Source organism: Psittacula echo (genome assembly GCF_963264785.1).
Source record: "Psittacula echo genome assembly, chromosome: 4".
In the NCBI taxonomy this organism is placed as follows: Eukaryota; Metazoa; Chordata; class Aves; order Psittaciformes; family Psittacidae; genus Psittacula; species Psittacula echo.
Genome location: NC_137738.1, coordinates 52,009,566 through 52,028,135, shown reverse-complemented (window position 1 = coordinate 52,028,135; position 18,570 = coordinate 52,009,566). Strand labels below are relative to the sequence as shown.

General features: G+C 37.5%; 1 protein-coding gene across 2 annotated transcripts; it reads left to right on the top strand.

Annotated features, from left to right (window-relative positions):
- Positions 1–5,919: 5,919 nt before the first annotated feature.
- Positions 5,920–15,415, top strand: CENPW (centromere protein W). Of its 2 annotated transcripts, XM_080616631.1 has the most exons (4): positions 5,920–6,084; positions 10,995–11,108; positions 14,953–15,061; positions 15,215–15,415. In XM_080616631.1, the coding sequence occupies exons 1-4, from the start codon at positions 5,995–5,997 to the stop codon at positions 15,256–15,258; spliced, it is 357 nt and encodes a 118-aa protein (XP_080472757.1). In that variant the 5' UTR covers positions 5,920–5,994; the 3' UTR covers positions 15,259–15,415. The 2 variants fall into 2 exon arrangements, with proteins under 2 accessions (XP_080472757.1, XP_080472758.1); XM_080616632.1 differs by lacking the exons at positions 14,953–15,061; positions 15,215–15,415 and adding an exon at positions 12,791–13,213.
- Positions 15,416–18,570: the final 3,155 nt, after the last annotated feature.

The window sequence follows — 18,570 nt, the reverse complement described above, 5'->3', positions numbered from 1 at the left end:
ACCCCCTACTGTTTATTAATAAAAAAACAAAATCCCCCAAACAAAACCCAGCTATATGTATGTTTTGGCCTGAGATACACGTGAACAGTTGTCTAATTGTCTTTAATGTTGATAAATATGGGTGTACATCCCTTTAGTACATTCACAGGGTATGCGGGCAGTACCACACAAGAAGTGAGCATTTTTCATTTACAGTGGCCTCATGACTGCTTCCACCACTATTTTAGGAGAGCTGAGGACTAATGACAACCAGCAAGAGGCTGATGGTACTGCTGCCGGGGTTGATATCTCAATCTGGGATCACCCATTTTTCTCTGCAGCCACAGCCAGAACACAGGGGAAAGGATGCATAGCTAAGCAGACCATTCTGTGGCACATCATTTAGCATGTTAGAACTGATATAACCTGAAGAGGGAAGGAAGGAAGTAAGAATTAGGAAAAAGGCTGCAGCATACCAGACTTCCAGGGTTTTCTTCTGGACTGGAGAAAAGTCAATAGGGAAAAAACATGGTCCATGAGGGAGGTGAAGGCTAATGTCTCTTCTAGTGGGGCTAAAAGGTGTTGCTACCCTTCATGTGAAACACAAAGAGAAGAAAAAACATTAGGCTCAGGCCTTCTTGTGGTCAACACCACTGATCTACTCTCCCTGATAAATTTAATTAAAAACTTGGCAGTTGAGTAATATGTATCCATCTATTATCTTTGCTTGAGTTCTCTCTTGATGGCCATTACTGTTAAATATGTTATGCTAATTAGACCAGTTTTCAGTAAAGTAAGATCCCATGGAATGTCATTAAGTTTTGTACTCTCCTTTTTTCGTTTTTAATATATTTGCATAAAATACATTTTTTTGGAAGGCAGGCAACAAGTATTTTTCATTTGTTTAGGTTTGTAAAAGCTTCTTGGAGAAGGTGGTCATTTTGGCAGGTCTGGATTAGCTGACCAGAGTAAAGGTGCTGGAGGATCAAAGATCCTTGTGGCTCGTATGTAGCCATGGAAAGCATGACATTTGCAGAGGATAACATTTCTCCTTCTGAAATTTGGGGGAGGAAATATGATGGGCATTAAATGGGTGTAGTAGGTCTGGGAGCAAAATGCAAATAATGTAAAAATCTAAAAAAGTACTGAGAAAAGTCATTAACACAAAGTGGGTATCGTGTTATTTATTCATCTTTGTGGATTTCATTAGAAAAACCTAAAGGAAACAATTTTCTCTTACAGAATTAAATAAAGTATTGGACACATGTATCAGTATGATCAGAAGCAGTGAGACGGATATACTTTTAGTTGAATACATGTCAAGTGCATGAGGAATATCCTTGAAGATGACAGCCACTGCTGAGCTGTGATTTATATGCCTTTACTTTTTTATGAATGCAACCCCAACAGTTACAACAGGCAGATAGCATGTGGCCTGTGGAAGCCAGGCAATCCTTTAGGCAGGTTCTTCACAGCCTGATATATAGAGAGCTGATATGCAGAATTTTCTGAAAAACAAAACTGACACATAAATGGTAACCACTAAAATCAACAAATAGTCTGAATTTCAAACACAGTTTATTGTGATTTGCCTTTCTTATTTTTCACTGTTCAACACTGGGCCTGAAACCAGATAGAAATAGGGTTTAAAAAAAAAAAAAAAAAAAAAGTAATTTTAAAAATAATTGATTCTAGAGACTTTAGAGACTTCTTTCTTTTTTTCATGGAAATAAAAGGTGAATACCAAGTACATCTTTGAGTTTCTAGTATTTACTATTGCTATTAAAGTTAAGCTATATTAATTAAGTTATAAATAGTGACAGACACAATAGTTTCTTTTTTAAATTGCCATTTTCACCTTATTTTTCAAGCAATAGATCTGCTTAAGTTCCATGGAGGAGAGAAAAACATACAATTTGCTCCTTTGAATTATCTCTTTTTCTGTTTCTCTACAAAAGCATTCAACTCCACCTGATTATCCCATATGCAACAGAAATAGTATACAGATGCAACAGGAGATTCAGTCTGTGTACTCCAAGCACTATGATCAAGCCTATCAACTACATTATAGAAGAGTTTACTTCTGCTGAATTGTTATGCTCTGGTTTAGAGATATCTTTTCATCACTGAAGAAAACATCAAAAGATTTTAGGCTTTGACATTCATATCCAGCATAAGTTTCAAAGTCTTTCATCAACCACTGAAACTGGATTAGCACCAGAAAGTATTTAACAGTCTCTACCTCACTAGAGAAGAAACTGAAGGACCTTTGGCTTAGCAAGAATCTATAAAATGTGATTATTAATTTCAAGATATCACACATTTAAAATGGAATTATTCAGTGTTCTTTGGGCAGGTTGATTCTAAAATTATGAATTGATGAAGAGCTGATGAAGAGTCTGACTGAAGATAATGTCAAAATCCAGAAGCAAAATAATTAAAGTAATACCTGTGAAGGACAGGCTGGGACAGACAATTTAACAACTTAAATGGGCTTATAAAAGTTTCAGGTCAGAAAGGAGGCACTGCCTTTTCAATTGAATTTCTAAATATTACCCTTGTTTCCTCTTAGACTTTATTAGAGGAGTGGATAAAATTACTATTTAAATTAATCTCTTTCCTTACAGAAACAGAACGTTTACTGGTTTGCAGTTCAGCAGTGATGGCCCCATGCTTGGCCTCCTTTTAGTCACTGAAATGTATGGAACTGTTTTCAAGAAACCCACATAAGCTGGAAGCAAAAGTGACAAAATAACTTTGAATTATTGAAATTGCCTTTATTAAAAAACACTGCAAAGGTTGCGCTTTTTCTTGAAGAAGTCAGATCTGGATGGTGGCATTTTAATTGCTGACTTTTCCCGGCTCTTATCATCGGTACCAGATGATGTATTTAATTCTAAAACACAGTTCAGTATTGCTCAAAAACTGGGAATACGCTGTGATGCAGCTGAAACCACAAAACACATCCAGTTCTCAAACTGAACTAACATATGCTTAAAAACTTCAAGAGGTAAAAAGTGGAAAAATATAAAATTCTTGAAATACTATTTGAAAATAAGGTAACTGCTTGTAGAAAGTGGGTGTAAGACTCCTGTGGCTTTTCAACAGGCAAAACATGAAAATGTGCCTATAAAGCACATCTTACCTTTTTTATAAAGCTGCATGATCATGACAAAATTAACAATTTCAACTTCTCAAGAATTCATTTCAATTACATTTTGCATTTTTCTTTTAGCTATTTAAATGGTCTTTCATAAAAGCATTATTACAGAACATTATGGATTCTATCAGAAAGAAAAGAAAAGCAGTCATGTTCAAAATAAGAAACATAATGTGAATTTGCTGTTTTCTATGATTCACTGTAATCATTAATCCATGTGTTAGTACAAATCAAATAATTTAAACAGTTGTGATTTTTATGAAATGTATTCACTTAACTTCTAATTTTTGTTCATTGCAATGCATAATGTATAGCAATATATTTTTTCTTGTTCTACAGTATTCCTGTATTAAAATGAAACTATTTAAAATGTAATATTTACAGAAATATTTATTGATAAAGAGAATAGAATATATATTCAAGGAGAGATTTTTGCTATTGAAGTTCACGTTCATTCCGTAAATCAGAGCCTATAATTTAACATTTTTACATTGGACCTCTGTATCAATTGCTTGCAGTAACTGATGTGATAAGTTTTTCAAAACATAAGGAATGCAGTAACTAATGTCTTAAGATTTTCAAAACATGAGGAAAAGGAAATCTGGTAAATAAGTGGATTTGAAACAGCAATTTAAATTATTATTTTCTGTGGCTAAAACCAAAGAATAGCCCACTAGAAATACTAAACTGTCAGAACTAACAGAACGCTAATAGTATTAGACTTAACAGTAGATTTTATTATTCATTGTCCATATAGCAAGCACATGATGAAAGATATAGTCACTAGTCTTGAGTTTCAGTATCTGTCATTTTATGCAGATCACTGCACAGTTTCAAATTTGTGCGATGTATTTTAATAGTTTCAGACCTATACTGGAGGTACTTTGCAACTCATAGTTTGCCATACCACAGACAGTGTGAGATTGCAAGGCCCAGTTCTCAGCTAAAGGTCCAGTGGGGCTACTGATTTATCCCAGCTGTAGATCTGAATCTGTTGACATGATGAATTATTGTTGATCCCAATGCAAGTTTCTAGTTGTATATTAGGAACATTACAGTATATGACCCTATGTAGCTCCTGAGTCATAGCCATTTAGTTAACTGAAAAACCCCAAATGTTACTTCTAGCAGTGCTGCTCAGCCATTAACTGTGATTATTATTTAACTGCAGAAAAAACCCGTATGTTTTAGTGTGCTTATACATGCACAGAAAAAATGCTAAGACCCTGATTTTTCAAGATCTGCATTGCTGTTGATGATTAACGGCAACAGACAGTCAGCTGAAAGAACAAAGCAAGATTTTCAAATATGTGACAGAGTATGAAGAACTGGCAAATCTTAAATTCTCTCCTGCTGTCAGATATCATACTTCTATTTGGACTACATTTTGCGTATTTCACAAAATTAACTAAAATACCTAATCATACAGATTTATGAACATCAATAAAACTGATGTATATCTGGATGCTGATAATTTTGAATATATTAAGACAGCATATTTAGCTCATTAACATTAATATTTGCAAACATCCCATAGCTCAAAGAAAACAAAAAACTAATAAATATACTGAGAAAACCCATACCTCAGTATGAAATCCTGACCCTTTCTTCAACTAAGTACACACAGTTCAAATACACTGAGAATGCCAAGCTACAGGGGCCCCTCTGTGGGGAAACCTGCAATTCAGTCAGCAGCATCAGTCAGCCAAAATAGAAGTTGTAGGGACAGATGCTACAGAGAGGATGACACTCTAAAGTGGTGGTTGATTTCAGAACGACTGTGTGCTTCTGTGTACAATTAAGTCAATGCCATACTTGTACTGGTGCAATGTTTTACCTGGATTTAAGTGCAGCACAAGACTATCACTCTAGGGTCGTTTTAGCAGAGGTTTATGGTACTAATTAGGCTCCCCATCATGCAGCCTACCCTGACTAGGCCATTTGTTGTCACATCTCCCAGCAGGGTCACAAAAGGCAATGAAGGAGAGAACAATTGTGTTATACAACTCCCTTGACTTCCGAGGCAAAGAAGACACCTGGGAGACACTTGCCAGTTTATGCCAGCTTAAAATCCACAGGTCTTGGCCTGAAGCTTGTTCAGGCAGCACCACGCCGGTGCCTCTGACCAGCGCCACATTCCCACTGTTTCAGGACACCTCTGCAGGCAGCAGCAGCCAGGTCCGAAGGCTGGGTAAAGGCAGTTAGGAAACTACCACGTCCGTTTTTCTTCTTGTCCTGGGTGGCCTGGAGGGTAAAACGTTAAAGAGCTAAAACCGCCTTTCAGCTAGCTTACAGTGGGGAGCTGTGTGACACGCAGCTGCTGCCGAAGGGAACGGCTCCCGCAGCTGTCCAGCCGGGGCCTGTTTATAAACTGAGAAGCTCGTCTCGCCTCACGCACACGGCGGGGCCGTAGCTCTGGAGCCGGGTATGGCTTTAGTAGTGTTGCGGCAGCGTTGCTGGGGCCGAGGGCCAGGCCCAGCGCACTCGAGGGCCTCGATAGAGCCGCCATCTGGGGACCGCTCGATGCCGGCGTGACCAGAGACGGCCAGGCAGGGAGGCGGCCGAGCGCCAAGCGCGTATGTCCCTCGCCGCTTTCTCCGCCGCAGCCCATCCGCTCTGGCACAGACTCAAACTGCCGCGGTTTCACGCGGTTTCCATGGAAACACCGCAGCGCCTCTCCCATGCCAGCGGCAGGGCGGGATACGCAGGCCTCTCTGTGGGGTTGCACCGCGCGCTGCCGTTGGGAAGTGCGTCACGGCGTGCGCGCGCCTGCGCCAGGGCGGTGGATTCGAACGGCAGGGGACGGTTGGGCGGGAGTCGTTGGGCCTGTTGTCGGTGGCGCCCGCGGGAGTAGGATGGGGCGTACGGCGCCCCGCGCCGCTTTGCGGAAGATGCTAAAGAACGAGAAGCCGGGGTTTCGCCTGTCGGCATGCGCCGACCTGCTGGTGAGGAAGGAGAGGGGCGGGCGCCGGGTGCGCGGCCTGGGGTTGGTGCGGGCTGTTTAGCCCCTCGGTGCTGGCCCAGCAGCCTCCAGCCTGCCTTCTGCGGGCACGGGCCGGGGACAGCGCCTGCATCAAGCAGCCGGCTGCGGTCCCCAGTCGCTCAGGCAGCGCGGTGAGCTGAAGGGATGAATCCTCCGGCTCCATGAGTGCTGCCTCTCCCGGGGAGTCTGAGGTCGTGGCGCACGGCCGGGAGCAGTTACTCAGGTTGCTATGGTGCGGGTGTCCCTAATGAGGATCAGTTAGTCTGTAAATGTTTTATCGCTTGGATGATACAGACCGATGGATTGTGCGCACTGGACTGCTTTGGAGTTACTGTGGGTAATGGGATGTCAAATTACTGTAATTTGTGTTTCCCCAGTGACCTACAGGCAGAGGGATGCAAAGTTTGCGGGGTGATAGTTCATTAGTATAATAAAAGACTAATAAGTAGTGATTGCAGCTTTCTGCTTTGCTGGTGGCATCTGGATTGTCGTTTTCTGACAGTTTGGGGATTCAGGAACAGTCTGATGCATAAATGTTGTGTCACTGCGTACACACTGAGGTTCAAAGAGTTTGATGTAGACAGGCTGAGAAATAGGAATTTGGATTATGTGGCTGTGACATGTAGGTGTTGTTTAAGAGTTCAAATACACAGAAATGAATCAACTGAACTGTGGTTAATGAGCTGTTAAAGCGTCTAGATTGGTCATATTTTTGTAGAAGGCCATCTAGATAATCTCTGTTCAAAACTAAGCAACGGCAAATCTTGTTAGTAATATAATGAAGAAATGAGCTGTTGGGATCCTGTTCATGGTTTGATAACAGCTGCCATAAAAGTGTAGGGATAGCAGAGCTATATTGAACAAGTTTCAGAAAACTTAGGACAACAAGGTTGGATTCCTTCTAACTTGCAATAAGGGATCTGTGGCACAGGAAGAGTTTGTCAAATATTACGTGAGTGCAGCAAGGAAACCTGACTTCAAGAGAGCTTGTGGTAGCTGCCATATTAAAAAGAAAATAATACTTGTGCAAAAAAAATACTTTCTGAAGTGACTTAATAGGGTTAAGTTACGTGACTATCATGCCCTTTTGTTTTCAAGTGCATGTGATTCTTGGAGTGTTAGTGCATACTATATACTAATATGGTCCCTGACTTGAATTGTAAGTCAATGTTTCATATGTATATAAAAGTTGTGTCTTGCAGCATCGTAAAGGTTGGTAACTGGATATATGAAGCTAAACATAAATATACAAAATATAAAAATACCTAATGAGATTTATATAAATGGCTATAATATTTGCACGAGAGGATTTACATTTGAATGTAAACAAAGCATATTTTTATAGTTGTTCTAATAAAAATATGATCTCTCATTACTGCTTTTGCTCTCTGCATTTTATGGACTGAGGAGCTGGCCCCTTGCTACCCATGCTGAGACCCACTCAAAGCTTATTCTGGAATGCAGTAGTTAACTAATCAAACTTTTATTTATACAATCATTAATAAAATTTTTTTGTAGTCATTAGTAACAGTTGGTCTGTATTTCCGTGGTGATGTTAATTTGGCTTCAAGGTAGTGTAGCTGCCGGAAAAAGGCTGAGTGGGAACCAATAGCCAAGATTTGAAGGGATATTCCATCTCATCCTTGTCTTGGTCATGGTGTACTATGGGCCACAGAGACTATCAGTGAATTAAAGAGACTGAAATTAACAAACAGCAGCAATTTGATCTAGCTTAAAGTATGGCTATGTAAATACTCATTCCAACACAAAGGATAAGCATGAATTCTAATAATGTGGAGGAGGTTTAGATTCTTCTGGTGATGTCAAATTAAATGGCCTTTGCTCTTAGAAGGATTAGTTTTTTTTATTTTACCTTTAAACAGGAATGTCCAGGGGTGGTGATTATCTGTGATGCTCTTCAACTAGGTGTGTGGCTAACAGCTCTTTATCTCTCTATGAATAAATAATATAACTAGAGTTCTGCTTCATTTTAAAAAAAAGGGGGGGTTGGGGATTGTAGTTAGACAAGTAACAATTTTTTAGAGTATCTTTTTTAATGTCTCTGTTATTACCTACAAACATTGTAAGAATTATTAGATGGTATACTTTAGAAACTTATGTAGTAGCTGTCTTAACACAACAAACCCATTTATGTTTTGGGCAAAGTGCTTGTGTCTTCTGCAGAGAAGTTTCTGTGCTAACTTTCTGAATGATCTGTGCATTATGTTTGAATCTACAGTGGTACTTATCCCGTACAGTGAGGAGGTCTGCCTGCATCGCTTATGACAGATTGTTTTCTTTTTCCTGACCTTCAGGGATTATTTTTCCTTGATAAATCAGTGTTTTCTTACATGACATTATTGAAAAGTTTGAAGGACCTAAGAATTCAGACAATTTTGGTGAATACCTGAATGGAGTTTCGTTTTCACTTTCGAAATTCTTTTGATCAAGTCTCTTTTTGAAATCAGAAGCTTTATCAGAATCTATTTCCTATGTGTTAACATCTTTTTCTGTGCACAGTGTAACCAACAAATTTCATCAGACTTTCAGATCCAGAAGCTGTTTTTTTGAAGGAGTGTGATAATATCTTTGAGTGAAGGGATAGGAATAGTGTTTAAGGTTTTTTCAATGCTCTTACAAGTCAGCTATTTACCTTTTTTAAAATAAGAGGTTAAGATTTTAGCACAGTGGTCTGAGGGAAGAATATCTGAAAACTTCATTCTAGCTGGAAATTATAAAAGCAAAGCAGGAACTCAGCTTTTTGTTCTATGCTAGAAAGGCAGGTTTGTATTTCCATTTCAGAAAAAGCTTAAAGGATTGCATTCAATTGCTCCCCCCCGCCCTTTTTTTTATTCTTTACCGTCAGAGAATGCTGAGTAAGTGTACACTGAAGGCAAAATACCACTTTAAAGAGTTTTTCTGAAGCTATGGCAGCAAAACAAAATTACAGGACTTGTTCCTGCTGTTCATTAGTTCTATTGAACAGGTGTATGCAAGTTGCTCTGTGGGCAGTGTTGTGAGTTTTTACATATATTCTTAGAGGTTTACCACCTTTCTTTTATGGGATATGAGCATTCTGTTCTGTAAGGTGGCTTTCACAAATATTTGAAAACTATTCTTGAGTTTTATGCAGAAGGACAATAATACGTAGTAAAGCAATGTCTTTAAACAAATGTGTTATCGCTTAAGTACTTGTCAGTAACTGTACTGTTCATGTTTTTCAGTCATTCTGCCTTTCATTAGCCTTTCTCAATTGCCTTGGATAATCTGGAATATTTATTAATGTGTGTACTCTGTTGCAGAATGTTCTGAATTTAGTTATGTGACTATAAGAGTTCAGGGGAAGCTTCTCCACATGCAGGAATTCACTTTGAAAATAAGAAAATAAAGGTGCAGTGATTCTGAGAGAGGATGCAGTTTTTAAAGGCAGTTTTAAAATTAACACTTGCCTTTAGGTAACTTAGCAGGAGAGCTTGCAAGTATGGAAGCTTTTGTTCCGTCTCCCTCTTCTTCCTCAGCTTTGTTTCCAGAAATCTAACCTCCATGTTGTTAAGTCTAATAATGAGAATTCTAATGTTGAATAATATTTTAGTGCCACTGTTTGATTCTGTCGGAGGTTATTTCTGTGTGGGTAACTAAAGACTAGTTTAAAAACGGCTTTGATGTTTTACTAAATATATCTGCAGGAACATCTGCTTTTTGTGTAGTAGATGCTTCCAAACAATGCCAAATATTATGTACATTTTTCTTGCACTCTGGCTTCATTTAGTTCAAGAGATGAAAAAAACCAACAAACTAAATTGCTTGTCATCTGAACACTGAGATACTTATCCTCTAACAGATTCTTTGTGCTGCAAACCCACTGCCAAAGTATTTCGCATAAACCATAACTTGTAACTTTCCATGTATCTTTCTAGGCATTGCAGTTCAAGTATGGCAGAATGTCACCTAATTTATATAAATAAAATTTTCATGTGTTTCAATAGTATTTTTGAACTCTTGATTGAAGTATTTTTTGTACACTTTACATAGCAAAGTTAATATTGTGTGAAAGTTCAATTTAGGAAAGTTGCAATTACGGTTTTCAGGTTGGACTATTAAAATAGTTCACATAATGTCTGTATAATGCTAGAGGTCCCTTATTACACAAGGGTGCTTTTGGCTGGCAGTTTTAGTCCAAGTTGGAGCAGTTCCTTGCCTGTTAAAATTTTTGCTGCTTCTGTACTAGCAGAACAGCATTCTGTATTGAACGGAATACTGCCATACCAGTTCTTTTCATGTAAAAAGGTTAAGTCAACTATGAGTTGGGAAAAAATAGATGAAACCTTTTGACAGCAGAAGATTTCTTGTTCTGGAGAAATTTATGTCAATGCTCCTTCGCACTGGAAAGGAATTGAAGTCCTTGAACTTGTCTGTAGTCCATTTGGTGATAAGGCAGGGATGAATTTGCTGTTCATTAAGTCTGGCTGTGTAGTCACTGAAAGCTGACCATATTTACTAGTAAGCAAAAGGGCTCCTTATTCTCTGATATTTATGTTACATTTCATTATGAAAAACTGCAATAAAAATCAGATTGGATTTCTGTTTAGATCAGTTGTTGTTTGTGTGATTGTATCTAGGGCACTTCCATGGTATAAGTATACTAAATTTAAACAATATTTACAAGAGTCTTGCAGTAAGGAATGTCTTGGGAATTTATTAAGACTTGATACGAGTGTTACTTTGTTTTCCTGAGTACACTTTTCAGGAATTTGGAAGCAGTCTAATATGCAAATCTCTGTCTCAAACAATGAACCTATGAAAAAACAAACTGTGCTTAAACAGTTTGAATCCTTCTTGAGGGATGGTTTTTTTTTCTTCCCTCTTTTAAAGGTGTATTTGAACTTCTTGCTGTTTCTCCATCGGCTAGCAGAAGAAGCCAGGACAAATGCTTTTCAGAACAGAAGTAGAATTATTAAGCCTGAGCACATTATATTGGCAGCAAAGGTAATAAAACATTTCTAATATTTTTCTTCTTTTGTTTAATGTAAAGTGTATTATAACATCATATACAAAAGCTTTCTGTGTTAGATATGTTTTTCACAACCTGCAGAAATGCAGTGTTCTTTAATTCTTCCTTGGCATAATTCACTGTTACAAAGATATCAGATTAACTGTCCTTCCATAGTAAATATAGCCCGATTTTTCTTGATTATTCTATGTTTAAATTAATAATTTCAATATGCAGGTAAGTCTATGCAGTAGTCTACCAGCAAGCATCCATGGGCTGAAAGCCCAGGGAACAGGCGCAAATTCCAAATTTGGAGGATCTTTATTTCAGGTGACACTATATCAAGGAAGCATGCTGTCTTAACTTCAGTAACATAAATGAAACTTTATGGGACAAGTGAGAAGTAGTTCAGAAAGGTTCAAATATCTTACGCCTTCAGTTCTTACCTGCTTAGTCTAAAAGATGCTTGAAGTGGATTTTTGCGGCATTGTCTGGGTACTACTTGAACAAACAGATTCTTTGGGGAATCTTCTTTGGGAAGGACTAAACTGTGGATTGCTGTATGGGTGGTTCAGCATAACAAATTGCTGTATGAATGAATATCTTTGAAGGAGAAATCTTTTGCATTACAGAGGTGGATAAGTTTTGTGTATGTGTAAAAGAAGGGAAAGAGGAAGGTGTTATGCAGCTTTCTCTCTCTAGAAAGAATTAGTGTCAAAGTATGTCTGAAATCTTTTTGTATTCTATAGCTCATTTCACTCACTAGGATATGTCTGCTTTAGTTAGGTTTCATGAAGGAACTCAGTCTCTTTAATTTATCTGTTCGGCTACCTACTACTGCTGGGTAAATTGGAAGAATAAAACTCCATGTTATCTGATATTTGGGTCCTGTGGCTTCTGTTTACCTTCAGTACTTTTTTTCCCTCTTGTGAAATGTCTAGTTTGATACTTTTTCTTACTATAGTAACAGAAATAGAAATACATACAGGATGTGTAGGGTAGCCAAGTGAATCTTACAGTTGGAATCTTAGCATTTGTAATTTCTTTTTTACTGCAATCTTAACATCATTTGAACTTTTTTGTGCTCCATTTCTTTTTTTTTTTTTTTTTAAGATGAGAAGAAAGGCAAAACTGCCTGTATTTAAATATTTTTAACACTTAAATGGGTCCCACTTGGGCTTTGAAGTTCATTTTTCAACTAAAACTCCAGATCAGAAGATGTGCTTTCAAGGGTCTGGGCACTCTTGATATAGAAAGAAATAAAACATTACAAACAAAATTTGAGCACAAATTAGCTGTATAATTGCAAACTTTTTTTTTTTTTTTTTTTTTCTCCCTAGGACCAATAGTTAAGAGCTTCAAGGCATCTGCTGAGGGGTTGAGAACACCATTGCCATTTCTGAGCATTCATTTTTAAAATAAGCCTTTTATTTTACAGAATCCTTGGTTGTGAATGTTCTATTTAAAAATAAAATACTTTCTGATATGGCATTTTTCTGTATGGCTTTGGTTTATTTACAGTTTTTTCTCTAGACTTTTACTCTTGGTGACTCTGCTCTTGGAAACAAACTGTTCAGCTGGGTGAATCTTTGGTCTGAGTAGCCTAGCATTTTGGTCTCTTACTGCTGCTTGGATTGTAGTGATAAAAGCAGTGATAAATATACTTTTCTTTTTGCAGGCTATTTTAAAGAAAAGCAGAGGCTAGAAAACAGAACCCTGGAATTTCAAAGCCTGCTTTAACTTTTTTTTTTTTCTTACTGAAGTGCGATCCTGTAACCCAGCTTTTGCAATTGTGGAAGTATATATATATAGTTTTATTGATGTCTATCTCCTGACTCTGAGTATCTTGTTGTTTCTTAAAAAGAAAACAATTTAACAGTGTTACAATGTGTTTGATGTTAGATCCTGTACAAATAGTGAAGATAAGTTGGCAAGCATGCCGAGCTACTTCCTCCCTGCTCCGAGTGTCATCCTAACTTGTCAGAAGACTGGAAATGTATGGTATATAAAATCATGTCTAAAATTAAAATCATGTTCTAATGTTTTAAAACAGTTGTTGAACACTTTGCTTAATAAATCTTTTGATAAAGATGTAGTTTTATATCAGAGTTTGAGTCGATAATAAAGTCTTGTGGAATATGTTGTAACTGATCTTTCATACGCACAATGAGCTATTCTTAAAATAAAGAGCTTCTAAAACATTATGTAATGAGTAGTCCAATTTGTTTAACGTGTTACTGAGCATATTCTAGAAATTCAGTAAAAAAAGATTGCATTTTAAGTATTTTTGTAGTCTAAGGAAACTGGAGCAATGCCACAACTTCAAATTTCATATCACGTCCACATACTTTTAAAAATCCTGTACAACCTGGGAAAAGTCATCCTTTTACAACATGCAGAAAGCAAGGATGACTCCTCTGCTTTACTTAACTCACAGGACTTAGTTCTTTCTGCTTCTTGTAAGGTTGACTAAATTCCTTGTTCTGCATTTTCTTCTCTTGGAATCCACAAAGAAAGCGGAGAACATGCATGTATAGAGGATATTTGGATTTAATAATCTGAATTATATTCTCAGGAATAAGAAGATCTGAATAGATATGTATATTTCTTTGTAATTACTGTCCATGATCTAACAACAATAATAGTGTTGTTATTGCAACACTAGATTTTTCCTTTGCTATAAATGTTTTCTGTTACATTTTCCGGAAATATTTTTATTTTCTTAATAGTCCTGTATAACCATATACCTTTCCTCATTGTACAGTTGTTTGAGTGTCGTAGCTTTTTTGGAACTTGTTTTGATGTCCAGTACGAGCTATTCTTTTTTGATTTGCCTAAGAGCAAGATCTGCTCTGAGCTTAGTAGAATGTTCTTGTTCTCATGTAGTAGATGGATGATCAGATACCATTGGGGAATGGAGGCAAGGAAGGGTTAAACCAGCCACCCGTCTCCTTTTAAAATATTCTGTACAGTGGTTTTGGCATGTATTCATGGTCAAGAAGGTGCTTTTTTTTTTTGTTCTTAAGCCGTGAGAAGTTTGAGTCAGAATGTGTCCTGCCTTGTGAATGTTTTATAATAGCTGAAGCAGACAGGTATTCAGAAGACCCAAACAGTTTGCCAAGTGTTCAGGTTTCTCTCTGAAACTTTAAATAAATGCTTATGAAAAATTAGGGTGGTTGATATACTGTGGTTAAGCATTCAGAAATATACAATGCTATTACATTTTTCTAGTATCTTCTTGAATGTTTACCATAAAGTTAATTATATTCATGTTTGGTAGCTCTTCTGTACTCCCTGATGGGTATACATAGGGTCTCTTCTCTAACCAGTAATCCTTACTGGGTTTTTAAAACCAAAACTACTTACAGAATGTTGTCTAAATTCCCATGAACACTTTCAATTTTCTGTTATTGAATATTTAATGACAGAACATCAAAACACATAGTTGTGGAAATTATCTTTTTAAAGTAGATATGTGGTAGAAGGCCTAATGAAGTTGGGTTCTCTTATTTGAATTCCTGTGTTGATACTTTGCCGTTAGGAGGAAAAGGCAGGAATTATTGAGAGAAGAGTCATGCTGATGCATTAATAAGGCATCTCATCTACTTAACTGTTTCATGAAACCTGGAGAAATTTAGTGTTTGGAAACCAGTGAGACTATTGACTCACTATTGAATTTCCTCTCATTTTAAAGGGTCAAGAGATTTTAGGAAGGAGAGGTGCTCAGAGACAATACAATTATGATTCTTCATTTCCTCAGGAAAGTGGGATAGACGGCCTAAGAATTTAAAGGCTTACTAAGACATTATCCATTTTTTCCATTCTCTCTTATTTTTGCAGCTTTCCCAGTGTTCTTCCATTTCATGTCCTATTCCATCCTTTCAGTATGACCATCAAGAAAGAGGGAAAAGTCAAAAAGGAGAAAAAAGAAGAATGTGGAAAAATTCAGGTGGTCCTTGTCTTGGGTTTTGGTTTTTCATGTAGCTGATGTTAGTCCCTGGGCCATTGAGTGGCATCACAGGTGATTAAGGCACAAAAAGAGAAGAAAAGTGTTTATTGGTAAGTGAGTGATGATGAGGGAAAACTGTGTTTTCATTTGTAGGGTGGTGCTGCTGCTGTTTTTGTTTCCTCTCGTGTATGGAGTGACTGATGGGAGAGAACCTGCTGTTTGCTGAATTGACTAAGTTTTCTCATGGGGAGTATACACTATTTTAGCTCTCATTGTAACATTTTGCTTGCAGGATAAGTGAAGGGAGAAAGTAGTTGTTAAAGGTTTAAAACTAGATTCATAAATACTTTTGGTTTGTAGGGCATGTAAGTTTAATATTCCTGAGTGGTGTAAATAATCTGATTATTAGGTTTAAAAGTATTTTTAAAAAGTGTGACTATTTAGAATGGTATATCAGTGAAGGTTAGATCTAGGGAGATATCTGGCTGTTCAGCTCCTGAAAGAGTCAACAGGAATATCTGAACTTCTATACTTTTATGGGTTAGGGCCCAAATAGTTACTGTTCTATTTGAATCGAAAGTTAGGTTGAATCATTAAGTTTGGTGTTTTGATTCAGAAAATCAACAGAGGAGCTAGAGATGACATTTATGCCTTGAAGTTTCATTGTGCTTGTATGTAGAGGACTGCACAGTTAAACACAGCTAAAAACAATCTTAAGTGGCATAATGCAAATAATAAATATTCTCTGGTTATAGTGATACAATAAAGGCAAAATATTCAGAAGTATGTGTGCTGCAATAGGACAGTTCTTTTTCTAGCCATAAGGTGGGGATAGAGCAGAAACTGTCTTTCTTTCTTGCTTTTTAACTTTCTGTTAGAGAATATATTCTGGGTTTTCCTACTCGAAAGTGTACTATAGGTTGTGACACTTCCAGATATTTTTGTTTCTAACAATCCTGCACTGCTGACACATGTAGGATGATTAATGTTTAAAAAAATCCCATTCACCCCAAAAAAGCTGATCCATGCTGAAAGGGTAAAAGTTAAACATACGAAGCTTTGATAGATCCTGAAGATTTCTCTTTCTATGAAGCTAAATGTTTCAGCATCAGATAGCTTTCTTAGTTATAGGCCTGTAGTTTGTGCAGCATAGCCTCATTTTTAGAAACTGGTATGTTCTGCGGCAGTGTTATATAGGAGGTTTTTGATTAGGACACTTCTCATATAGCAACATTAACTATAAAATATATAGTTTGTATTGGTTGAATTGCTGACTTGGCATTCCATTAGGCTTTTATCAGCTTAGAACAACTAATGATAGGGCATTGTAATTCCTAAATACATAGGGGTTTGAGGTGACTTATGGTTATGAATATATATTTAGAAGGTGTGACTTATATTTCAAATAAAAATGCTAGTTACAGTAAAGTAAAATTCTCTTTTCCAGACCTGCAAGCTGTATGTAAAATTTAAGTTCTTCAGAGTGTTCCAAAGTGGTGAGTGTAGTTGTTTTTCAGTTCAAAGTGCTCTCTATATGTATTGGAATATAGATTCCTTGATACTTTTAAGGGTACTGTACTTGCAGCTGCTGCCGTAATCTACTTATGTGTGATAAAAAGCATAATAGAACAAATTCCTTGCATGTTTGAGTAGTTTCAGTTCTAGGTGAGAAGATGCCGACAGCATTTTTGTTGTGCTAAATACAGAATTACAACTTTTTGAGGAAGTTGGTGATGAGTCTCCCTACCTGACAGCTCGTAGTTCTGCAGATGTAGTCAGCTGGAATTCATTCATTTACTGTTTGGTGAACAATGTTGGGGTTATGTCAGTTTCTTTGCAGTCCACATTCATCAAATTCACACAGGCTTTGGTACATAATATTCTCCTGTGAGCTGGGTTATTAATGTTATCCTGACCAAACCTCTGAAAGATCTTTTCAGGTCATTTGATACCTGTAAGATCAAGTTTCTTACTGAGAAGGTCACTTTCCTGGGGGAATAATTTGAGTGCATTGAGAACTTGGTAGAGCGTAGAAAAACGCCTAAACAGCCCTAAAATTACTTCTGGTTTACAAAAGAAATGTAGACACAGCCTTACTACTGGATAATAATGTGATTGCAGCAGTTAAATAAAACCAAGGGCACTTTCTACAGGAATGGCTTGCCCTTAACCTCCTATCACTAGGTCAGTCAGGCTCTGCAGAAACAGGCACTCCTATTTTGCTTCCTAAGTGTGTAAAAACAGAGAGAGATACATATTTTGGCAATTGAAAATATCCTGAATAAAAAATGATAAAGTTCAAACTCGTCCAAATATATGTAGTAAGAAATAGGGTTGGATTAGCTGGAGATTCTAACCCCTTATATAAGGTGTAGACTGGTGTAATTGTGTTTGGGCTAACCTCTGAAGTTGACAGCCTAATGTGAATTTTTTAGTTTGTTTAACTTCAGGTAAGTACACACAGATCAGATTATATAACTGAAATCAGTTTTAATGATATTTACTTAAGTTTTATAAATAAACCAGATTAGGAAAACATTTAAGTAACATGTAAGCCAGTTTTAATAACTCTGTTGCATAGCTGAAATCTTAGTACAAGGAAGCCTCTAGTCTGAGCTGTTGGAGGGTACTCGGAAAGTAAAAGCTAACGTTAACCCACCGGTGGTGGTTTACACATGTTTAAATTCATTATTATTTAGTTTGTTTTCACTCTTCAGAGAAAACTGTGTGTACAGCGCTGTGTCCAGAATCAGGCAGCTGTTTAAATATTGCTGATTTCCAAAGGCTGTTTCACAATTAAAAATGAGTAAATGAGTTAAAGAAAGACCCTAATTAAAAAAAAAAAATTAAAATGGTGAGAGCAGTAAGGGAAAGGTAAGCACACAGCACAATGATTGTCTGACCAACCTTATCTGTGCTTCTGTAGTTTCACAATTTGTTTTTCATGTTGAAGTTTAATTGTGGGTTCCTATACTTGCCAAATTTAAAGGGCTGGGTTTGCAAGAGGAGGGCAGTGGTTTTAATATAATCTGGGTAACAGTGCTCTTCTAAAGCTTTTTCTGATAAAGTTAGTGCTATGTCTGTCCAACCTTAAGTTCAGCTTAAGTTTTTCCCTGCCACGGAACAGGACACTTTTCACTAGACCCGGTTGTGCAAAGCCCCATCCAACCTGGCCCTGAACACTGCCAGAGATGGGGCCACTGGAAGGCTTCTGTAAGGTTTTCCCAGAACCTTCTCTTTTCCAGGCTGAACAAGCCCAACTCAGCCTGTCTTCATAGGAGGAGAGCTCCAGTCCTCTGATCACCTTTGTGACCTCATCTGGATTCACTCAAGCAGGTCCATGTCCTTCTTGTGTTGGGGGCCCCAGAGCTGAACACAGTAATGCAGGTGAGTCTCATGAGAGTAATGTAAAGGGGAAGAATCACCTCCCGTGACCTGCTGGCCACACTCCTTTTGATGCAGCCCAGGATGCGGTTGGCTTTCTGGGCTGCGAGCGCACATCGAAGCTG

Bases quoted from the DNA above. Each gene is read 5' to 3' on its own strand.
- CENPW (XM_080616631.1), top strand. From the start codon at position 5,995: ATGGGGCGTACGGCGCCCCGCGCCGCTTTGCGGAAGATGCTAAAGAAC. The intron at 11,109-14,952 runs GTAATAAAACAT...TTATTTTTGCAG, and splicing joins ACATTATATTGGCAGCAAAG to CTTTCCCAGTGTTCTTCCAT. The intron at 15,062-15,214 runs GTGGTCCTTGTC...TTTCATTTGTAG, and splicing joins AAGAATGTGGAAAAATTCAG to GGTGGTGCTGCTGCTGTTTT.